Raw genomic sequence first — 10,521 nt, 5'->3', positions numbered from 1 at the left:
AAAAATTAGTTGTATCTTTTCCCATAAAAAACTTCTAAAAATATTTAATAAATCAATATCTATTAACTTTAATAATTGTAAAAAAATTTTAAAAAAAGATTTTGCAATCCCGCGCATTCGCTTCCCGCTACTATAAATCATAAATGGCTCTAATTACTAATTAGTAATTAGTTAGCTCTCAAAATATAAAGTTACAAAACTAGTCTTTGGCTTATGCTTAACAACAAACCCTGTGTTTCTCTGTCAGGGGTTTGCTCTTCGAATTTCCAAAGATGCCTAAGAGAATGTCAAGAAAGAAAGGCAAACGTGGCTCCGATTCTGAAAGGGTGAGTTTGTCAGAGTCACTCATGGCTCCCACCACAACCATGTCCTATTTATAACTTAAAAACATGCTTGTTTTATATATATAATTTCATTCACTTTTTATTTTTTGCCAAATCTGGTTTATGTGATTTACATGGTGATAATTATGATTCTCTAATTTGCCTTTTGATTCTGGTATACTATGTGTTTGATTTATGCTATGCTTATAAGATAACCCTGTTGTTTGGATATTTTGGCCTATTATCTATTAAGTAAGCAATCTAGTTAAACCTTTGACCACACTAAGTTATCTTGTTGCACTGCTTCGACCCTCACACTTATAAACCTGGAAATTATGATTTCAAGCAATCTAATCTGCGATAGGCGTTTATGTAGTTTGAATTTTACTAGGCAATGCATATGATTGTTGGTTTTGCAATAGATGTATAGTCCTACATATATGACATCAACAAATATCAAATGTTGTCTGTTCTGGTTGGGAAAATTTCGTTCAATCTATCTAACCTGTACAATATACTACAAATCGACCCTATCCCACCTCAGTCTAAATTCTGGCCAATTCCGTTCCATTGCCCATTTCGGATCATTCCACTAAATTTAGGCTATTATGTAAAAAAAGATTTTTAAATCGTTGATGTCATATTATTTGATTTTGAATTGATAATTTGATATGGTAGGAACCCTATGTGATGAAGACTTTTATATATATAGTGGTAATTTGGAATGGTATGCTGGAATAAATTAGTACCGAAATATTCCATTCCATTGAACAAATTGGAATGGTCACTGGAACGGAATTGACAACTTATAATTCAAGTAAAAGTTAAAAAGAAATGTTGCTATTTTACTGTATTAAATCCTGCTTTAACTTCATATTGTAATACAATTTGTTGATAGACAAAGTGTTTGAGCTGCAAGTGCAAGCATTAACTAATTGTATTTGTATGATTGTATCGTCCTTTTGTTAGCCTGTTTAATTACAATGCTGGCTTTGAATATCAAAGATGGAATTTAAGTAGAAAGTTATTGCCTCTTTATACCTAAACGTGGCAAAATGCTGCATATTCTAGATTGATAATCAGGCAAATCAAGAGCAATCAGAGGATGTTTGGTCCAGGCCAAACTGGCCACCACGCCTGGAGAAAGTATTCGTTGAATTGCTGATTGAGGAAATGAAATACCATCTGGACGTGTGTGCCACTGGCTTTAATGAGGAGGCATGGGACCATGTGTGCAAAGAATTTAATCAGGAGACAAGTCTAAATTATGATAAGATGGAACTGAAAAAACATCTAGCTGTTTTAAGAAAGCGGTATCGCATTGTAAAACCTTTGTATAACCATGGAGGCTTTGGTTGGGATTATTGTCGGAAGATGGTGGATGTTGATGATCTAGTGTGGAAAGAATATATTGAGGTACATATTTTCTTCTCTTTAGAGCTAGAGCTATCTGTCTCTCACACATTCTTTTTATGTTTAATTCTAGTTACATTACAAAATTTCAACTTGTGAAACTCATAGGTGCATCCTGAGATTGAGCCGTACAGGAAATGGGGGTGTCCAATTTATGAAGAGCTATGCACAATATTTACAAAGCCAAAGGCCACTGGAGAGTTTGCCATTGCAATTGGTGGATACAGCAGGTCTGGCAGCAACAATCTTGCACACCCAAGGGGGAATGTCAATACCAACATTTCAAATGGACGGAATAAGCGCCAGTCAGCACAGCCTGTGGGTTCAGGTCCCAACAAGAAACATGACAAAGGAACTGAGAATTCAAAGGAGATTAATTCTGTCTCGAAATCAAATGGAACTGCAGCACCTCAATCTGATGACCCAGACTCTGCTAGTCATTGTATTGCTATAATAAATGGGATGCAAGGTGTTGATCGCCGTACTTATAATGCTGCTCTGGATTTGTTTCAGAACTCAACCTGGAGAAAAACATTCATATCATTAAAAAGTGAGAAGAGGTTGAACTGGTTGAAGGCCATGCTTCCTAGTGTTTAATTTGCATGGGCTAATAGGCAAGGAAGTCAAGCAGACGTAATAACGTCACCTTTAGGTTCTGTTTACTTTTGGACAATGAGACCCAGAAAATGATCTCTGTATAAATAACATGAATTTCAGTACTATTTTCGTGGGACATATGTGGTGGACATCTTATGTAAAATGAATGACTCCAGTGTGGTTCTGTTTGTCATTTGATTGATGTTCTCATGAAAAAGGAAACTTCTGTTACCTTAAAAAAAAAAAAAAGTATTAATGCTAAAACTTATTTGGTATTTGTTTGCAAACCAATTACCATCTTACCTTGTATTCTTTTTTGGAAAATAGGTTTTTAGGTATTTGCAAGACAGTGTGAAGCAATTGCTGAGAAGGATTTCATACCAATTGGCCTTGCCGTCTAACGTCTATGAATTTGAAGATGGCCGTAATCGGTAAGGTTGTTCAGGCACATTATAACCACAGAAGTTAAAAAACAGTAGCACTAAATTCTCAAGCATTCACATAATTTTACATTCTGAAGTCATCTCATTTCCAATAAGAGATATCACAAAAATTATCAGTGTCTCTTCCAACTCTGTCAACCCAGCTAGCAATATTTTGTTACCAGACTTGTACTAGCTACTTTATTATTAAGCTTCTTTAGCAAGGTTGTCAAAATCGGGATTCTATGTAGGATCGTTGAAGGTAGGTGAGATCGTAGATCGTAGGATCGGATCGTGAATCGTAAGATCCTACATATTTTCAGATTTAAAGCAAAAAACACATTGATAATGACTTTGTATGTTGAATAATTATGTAAATTATAAATTCATCCATAAAAAAACTTAGATTTGCATCATATGATGTAATTTGCATGTCATACATCGCTAAGTCTATACTAACAAAACAAATATATTTAAGTTTTGACTTAATGTATCTAAAAAGTTCAATAAATATTTAATTAGCAACCAAATACCAAAATATTTACCAAAACATAAGGAAAATATTTTTAAGTTCTAAGTTTCAAATTTGAAATCCAAAATAAGTTAGCAAATGAAAACTAGCTAACTACAATATGAAATCCAAAAGTAAGATGAATATTAAGATAAAGTGAATATTTAATTATTCACATTCTAAGGTTCTTATAACCACCGTCCTAAATTTCTAATCATCATCATTCATTTCATCATCTATGTAGACATTATATATTTGTATACTAGAGTTGTAAAAGATATCAAGATACAATTTCACACTCAACTATTCAAGTTATACCACTCAGCAACAATTAAAGAGTATACTCAAAAAAATCAATCAATCTATATACAAATACAAGCATAACTGATAAAATTATATATAAAAAAATATATATATTTTAGTAATATTAGAACACAAATTAGTATATTGATCAAACAAATTTAATAATATTATAGCTTAAAATGCAGCAAAGCCAAGTCAAATTCTTCATTTAGAAATGATGAAACATTCTTTCATTTTGATTACAAGTGAACTAGAAACTAGAAAACATTTGCTTAGGTTGACATAATTTTATAAAATAAAAAATAAAAAGTCATACCATCACAACATGAAAAAATAAAAATCCTCAAAACTTCATCAAAACAAAAAATTTATCCAAAAAAAAAAAAAATTATGTTTTTGGTAGGATCGGTAGGATCGGTAGAATCCCATACGATCCTACGATCCTATACGATCCTACACGATCCTACGTACGATCCTACCATTTTTACGATCTTAGTGCGATTTTAATCGTTTTGGTGAGGTGGGATCGTAAAATCGTGCGATCCTACGATCCAGATCGCGATTTTGACAACCATGTTCTTTAGTCGTTTCCTTTCTCTGAGCATTTAAATCAGTGAAAAACTCTGAATATTTTTTGAAAGAAATAATCAAAGTAAAGTTAAAACATGCAATTGAATTCTTGATAACATCAAAGGAAAACATCAACTATAAAATATCCTTACCCTTAATAGTTCATACATACATATTTCCGAAGCAAAATTTTGTAAAATAAAAAAATCCAGTGCTTTGGTTTATCAAAATTCTAGGAAATATGTTGTTTACTAGACTCGAGTTCCAGAGCCAATCTCAACCTCGTGCACGTGCAGGCACTGAAAGCAACAAAAGTGATCTTCCATTTTAGCTGTTTCTAACAAAAACGACAAGCCGACCAGTTGTTTTCACAGAATCACAAAACAACGTTGCCGGCTACCTTGACGTTATATCTCCGGCTATATCTCCACCTTCCACGTCATCCAGGGCCCACAGTTCACACTGTTCGCCCAAGCAAGCAAGGGCATCTTTGTCAATCCACTTAAAAGAGGGAATATTACCTAAAAATTTGGCTCCAACGATATTCCAAACTCTCACCCACTTAATAAAATAGTACACACAATACAACAGTCCCTAACCTTTAAAACCTTAAAAAGAAAAAAGTAAATTAGCATTAGAAACTGTTTTCTTTGAACTGAATTACAGTTACACTTCTGAAAAATTGAGAATGGGAGCTGAGTTGGCTGAACAAAGAAAGTCCAAGGGCTGGTGTTGGTATTTAATTGTGTTTGTGATTGGAGCTCTGGTTGTAGCAGCGGCTACACTCACTATATTGAAAAATTTTCATAACTAAGCTAAGCCTAATTCAATTCCCGGCGCCATTGTGGAAAAATATGTGGACGCCTTTGAAATCACTTTGCAATTCTTTGATGTTCAAAAATGTACACAATTCAGTCTAGAAAGTCTAGAGACAACTTTTACTACAACTTTGATATGGTCAACTATGTGTGGTGGAGAAAAAATTGTGAGTCCATTTGAAAGTGATTCTCTACCGGTCAGAGTCGATCACTTCAATAAACTGCAATTTGGTCACACACCTTATTGATCTTATTTTTTAAACCTTAAGTTGAATGTCCTTAATTAATGAATTAATTAGTTTGTTTGAATTTTGTTGTTGCAGCTGGTAAGTTGGTGAATAATAGGATTGCATGGAGAGGGGACTCGGGGTTAAGAGATGGGAATGAGGAAAATCTGGATTTATCAAAAGGAATGTATGATGCAGGTGATCTCATTAAGTTTGAATTTCCAATGGCTTTTACAGCAAACGGTGTTGTCATGGGCGATTCTTGAATATGGAGATCATATGAATGCGGTGAAGCAATTGGAACACGCTCAGGACTCGCTTAAGTGGATAACTGATTATCTTATCAATGCTCATCCTTCTGCAAATGTGCTCTCTGTTCAGGTTTGTCACTTGTTTTTAACTATTACTTCCTTTTGATCTTATGATAAGTTGATACTTGATAACATGTTGTTTCATTTAATATACCAATTTCATAGGCTACAGAATCACAGAGATAAGTGCATAAACTATTTTGATACGTGCACATGGCATTGGGATATCTGTAATGTTTCAACAAACTTACAACATTGTCAACAACAGGTCCACAGGTCTTGTATTTTGTGACAAATTTCTGAAACTCCCAAAATCTTAAGCTCTGAGAAAATAGTAAATTTAATCATTTAATCAATTTTCTGCTTTTTTTTAATAAAAAAATGTATATGTTTCACAAGCACCAATCCGTTCACCATTACAACTTATGTTTTTGTATGCTTTTAGTATAGCATGATATGTAGTCAATCAGGTTCGTGTGTTGAGGATCCATAGTTGACTCTTTAACTTTGGGACTAAAAGGCTTTATTGTTGTCAGCATATGCTGTTCATTCTTAGAACCCACATTTGAAGTTCCATAAAAATTGTGGAGTATACCAACTATTTGCCTAGTAAAATTTTGTATAAGAAAGAATTATTGTCTAAATTGTTGTGTTCTTTTTGTTTTTGGTGGTTGAAGGTGGGTGATCCTGAAGTGGACCACAACTGTTGGGAAATGCCTGAAGCCATGAATGAGAAAAGGCCTCCTGTGCAGGTTAACATGTCATTCCCAGGAACAGAAGTTGCAGCAGAAACTGCAGCCACTATGGCATCAGCATCAATGGTTTTCAAGAAAATCGATTTTACCTATTCTAGTATGCTCCTTATGCATGCCCAGCAGCTGTTTATTTTGGCTGATACTTACCAAGGTTCATACAGTGTCAGCATCCCCCAAGTGCAGAAATATTACAACTCCACAGGATATGGAGATGAACTCTTGTGGGCAGCTACCTGGCTCTATCATGCAACTGGGAAACAATTTTACCTCAAATATGTAACTGAACAAAATGGGAAAGAATTTGCGTGCTGGGGCAGTCCAACTTGGTTTAGTTGGGATGACAAGCACGCTGGAACTCAGGCATATTTTATGATACAGTGCTTTTGTTGTTTCAATTCTTGTTTTTAATGAAGTACTTTATCTTTTAGATAGATGTTGATGTTAGATCAGGTAACGCATAGGCTAATATCAAAATTACTATAGCTTGTTTTTAGCTTCTTTTTTGGTCCATTACTTCATATGAGCTTGAATAGTGTACCTTCTTAATATGTTGTTTATATCTTATGTTACTTATTAGAGCACTCTTTGAGACCATACTATCCCCTGTATGATACTATCCATATCATAATACGGATTCAATCTACTGTCTAATTTTGTATATTGGAGGTGTGCTGAGAAGAGAGAAGGCAGCTCAAAGTTGTACATGCAATGTGGTCCTGGGTGTTTTGGAATTCAAAAAATGATGCATCAAGTGCTAGGCTGCTAGCTGACCTTAAATAGTTGCATAATGTGAACCTATGCTGATAATTTTGCAATTTCTGAGCAGGTTCTCCTCTCGAGGATAAATTTCTTTGGTGCAAAAGATGAGTCAACTTCTGAGAATCTTGATCTCCAGCTCTATAGGGAATCTGCTGAGGCCATCATGTGTGCTCTACTGCCAGATTCACCAACAGCCACTTCAAGCAGAACAGAGAGTAATTTTCTTTTCTCATATATATGCATATATGTGTGTGTGTGTGTGTTTCCTAAGACCATGGATATACCGTAAAGTCATTATTTTGTTTTTATGGTGTGCTTGTCTTTATGTGTGGGATATTGAAGAAAAATAATACTAAACAAAAAAGGTCGAAAAACTTGGTCTGCCTTTTTTTTTGGCCCCAAAAGAAGAGGGAAATGGAAAAGTTGAACCAATAATCTCCTAAATAATCCTTTTTAAGAAACATTTCAAAGGAAAATTTGGTGGTGGGTACCAGCTAATCTGGTTAAAGAATCTGGCATATTCACTAGTGAAGGTTCTACTATTTTCTTTTTATATTCTTTATTTATTTGTTATGTATGCAGAGCTATTAATCAAACGCCTGAAAAATTAGCATTAACAATGGACAGTCAGTGTGGATCTCATTGCAAGGCTTCTTAGTTTTTGGACTACCTTTCTTTTCTTGAAAGCTTTGTTTCCAATTCTTGCAAGCTAGGTTCAACTTAAATAGCACTGATGTCATGATCACAATTCTATTAATGAATCATGCACCCTTCTTGTTTGATATACAGCAATATTAATTCCACTTGCATCATGAACTCAGTCTTAATTTTTGGATTGGAACCTGTGCTTTTAAAATAGGTGGTCTGATATGGGTGTCAGAGTGGAACTCATTGCAGCATCCTGTGGCATCTGCATTTCTAGCTGTTCTTTATAGTGATTACATACTTCCACCCCAGACTGAAACTCTATATTGCAATGGTAAATCTTACAAGCCCGAGGATCTTCACAAATTTGCCATTTCTCAGGTATTCAATTTGTTGGAATAAGGTGCAATGATTTTGCACCATTAATCAGTCTGGACTCATTATTCAATGTGTTTCTACAGTGAATTCCTGAAACATCCTGCCTGCATTATCTGTGGTCTAGTTTATCCCTAAGCATATTCAATTACTTTCTTAGAGTGCTTTTAAGCATGCCCTTAACGTGTTGCTAGAGACATATTTCAACATTCATATTTAATGCACTTCTCAGCATTGCTCCTCACCTAGCAAGATATATACAACATGCATAGTTCTTCACTTCTCTGTATAACTCCTGAACCCATTTCAAATACTTTCAGGCAGATTATGTGTTGGGCAATAATCCAATGAAGATGAGTTATCTCATTGGATATGGGAGTAGCTACCCTCAATATGCACACCACAGGGGATCTTCAATTCCTGTTGATGCTTAAACTGGCTGCAGAGATGGGTTTAAGTGGCTTAACTCTTCCCATCCTAATCCAAATGTAGCTGTTGGAGCACTAGTGGGAGGGCCCTTCCTCAATGAGACCTATAACGATTCCCGAAGAAACTCAATGCAATGTGAACCAACAACATACAACAGTGCTCTCATTGTTGGCCTCCTCTCCGGCTTGATAACCAGTTCTTCAATGGTAGAGTCTTTTGCATAAAAGAGCATGTTAGATGATTCCATGTTGTACCCTATGAAAGAAATATAATTCTTTCCAGAGTGAGCCACATTGTAGAGGACCTTCCATGTGCTTATTAATTAATGTCTGCTAGTAGTGTTTGATTCTACATTATTTTTTTTGTCTATGAACTGCAAAGTCGTCTTTTTCAAGCTTTTTCTTAGTGTATATATAAGCTGAAAGGAGTTGTATGATTATGTGAATGAAAATAAGATGATCAGGCATTATGAGTAAGGTTCCCGTTTGTAGACAAATTGTACAAGACAGGAAGCCGATACTTGTCTTGCTTAAACAAATATGGAATCTGTTTGATAATTGAGTGAGATTAACTTTAACAATATTTGGCGTAGAGGAAACTATCATAACAATTGAGAGGAAAGGAATGTGTACATCATTCAAAATACCTGCATAGTGAGGCCAGGGGCACGAGATAGCAGACTACAGATCATCCGAGCAATGCTTCCCTGAGATATCTGGAGGCTAGAACAAATTGGCAAGTCTACCATAGAGCATAGACTATTCATTTAATTAATTTTTATCATTCTTCTAGAATGGCTACTAAGAGAGTTCCTTCAGTCTTCCGACAGTTCAAGTTCAATCCTTGGTCTTCTTTGGATTAAGATAATTCAACCCACCATAATGCTACAATCTAAAGTAAACCCATGTATGTATGCAAGATGACCAAAAATATGTACTACATTAAGCAGATTTCACAGGAATCATACCTTTCAAGATCCACAATGAATGTACATATGTAGAACAAAATAGTAATACAAACATGTGAATATGTGATAACAAAATGAAAAGATTCTATGTGGTTTTTACTTTGTATACTGCTTTTAGTGCGGATCACATAACAAATCTTCTTGATCCCTTGCAGTGAGATTAGTAATTAGCTCCAAAATTCCTTTTAGAGACGTGGATGTGATGACACCACGCCTTAAGACGTCTTCATATTAGGGGCACCCCTGAAAGCAAAGGTGCGTGTTAAGCTTGAAGATGCATTCAGTAATAATAATTATCTTATGCATTATTTATATGCATCATTTCACAACCGTGTGAGACCCACATACTAGAAGAGGTAGGATATAAAGTGATGTTATATAGTTCATTAACATAAATCTACAAGATTTTATAAATTTTTGATACAAATGTTATCACAAAAGTATATTCGAGTATAAATCTAAAGTTATTCATACAAATCTATAAGTAAAATGATATAGATTTTATAGGCACAGATCTAAAGGTTTGACACAAATTATTCACACAATTATACACAAGTAAAAATAAATTTATTAACATAAATCTGCAAGCAATGATCTTATAAAGTTCATTTACACAAATATACAAATTTCGTACAAACTTTCATTCAAGTATATACGAGTGAAAATTCGAGTCATTGATGCACCTCTACAAGCAGTCATGTGAATATAGTTTGATTGGAAAAAAAGGTTTGATATTAGAAGCCTACAATTGGGAATAGTAGAATTATACTTTACGAGTAATGAATAATGATTGCACATTTATAGTATTGCGTAGAAACCTAATAAATTGAAATTGAATCTTTTTATATTTTTTAAATTTAGATGCATGAATTTGTATGTAATGTAATTGACGTAAAATTAGATAATAATTGGAATGAAATTAGAGTGCCTTTTTTTTTTTTTTGAGAAAAAATTAGAGTGCATTTAAAATATAAAAACACTCAGGCATCAAATTATAGGACAATGAAAAGTACAATTCACACAAAATAAGAGTTTAATTATAATCAAATTTGGATTCTTGATTGAGCATAAAGATTTAAAACCTAACAAAATTAAT

At 34.2% G+C, this 10,521-nt stretch overlaps 1 protein-coding gene and 1 pseudogene across 1 annotated transcript; both read left to right on the top strand.

Moving 5' to 3' along the window:
* Nucleotides 1–183: 183 nt before the first annotated feature.
* LOC126733189 (uncharacterized) lies at nucleotides 184–2,611 on the top strand. The gene is made up of 3 exons (XM_050436398.1): nucleotides 184–326; nucleotides 1,395–1,739; nucleotides 1,845–2,611. The coding sequence occupies exons 1-3, from the start codon at nucleotides 273–275 to the stop codon at nucleotides 2,331–2,333; spliced, it is 888 nt and encodes a 295-aa protein (XP_050292355.1). The 5' UTR covers nucleotides 184–272; the 3' UTR covers nucleotides 2,334–2,611.
* A 2,216-nt stretch (nucleotides 2,612–4,827) lies between these two features.
* LOC126733188 (endoglucanase 24-like) lies at nucleotides 4,828–8,778 on the top strand (annotated as a pseudogene).
* The last annotated feature ends 1,743 nt before the right edge of the window (nucleotides 8,779–10,521 follow it).

The sequence above is a fragment of the Quercus robur genome, chromosome 6, assembly GCF_932294415.1.
Source record: "Quercus robur chromosome 6, dhQueRobu3.1, whole genome shotgun sequence".
NCBI classification, from domain to species: domain Eukaryota; kingdom Viridiplantae; phylum Streptophyta; class Magnoliopsida; order Fagales; family Fagaceae; genus Quercus; species Quercus robur.
The sequence above is the reverse complement of the archived record's forward strand: the minus strand, read 5'-3'. Positions and strand labels throughout refer to the sequence as shown.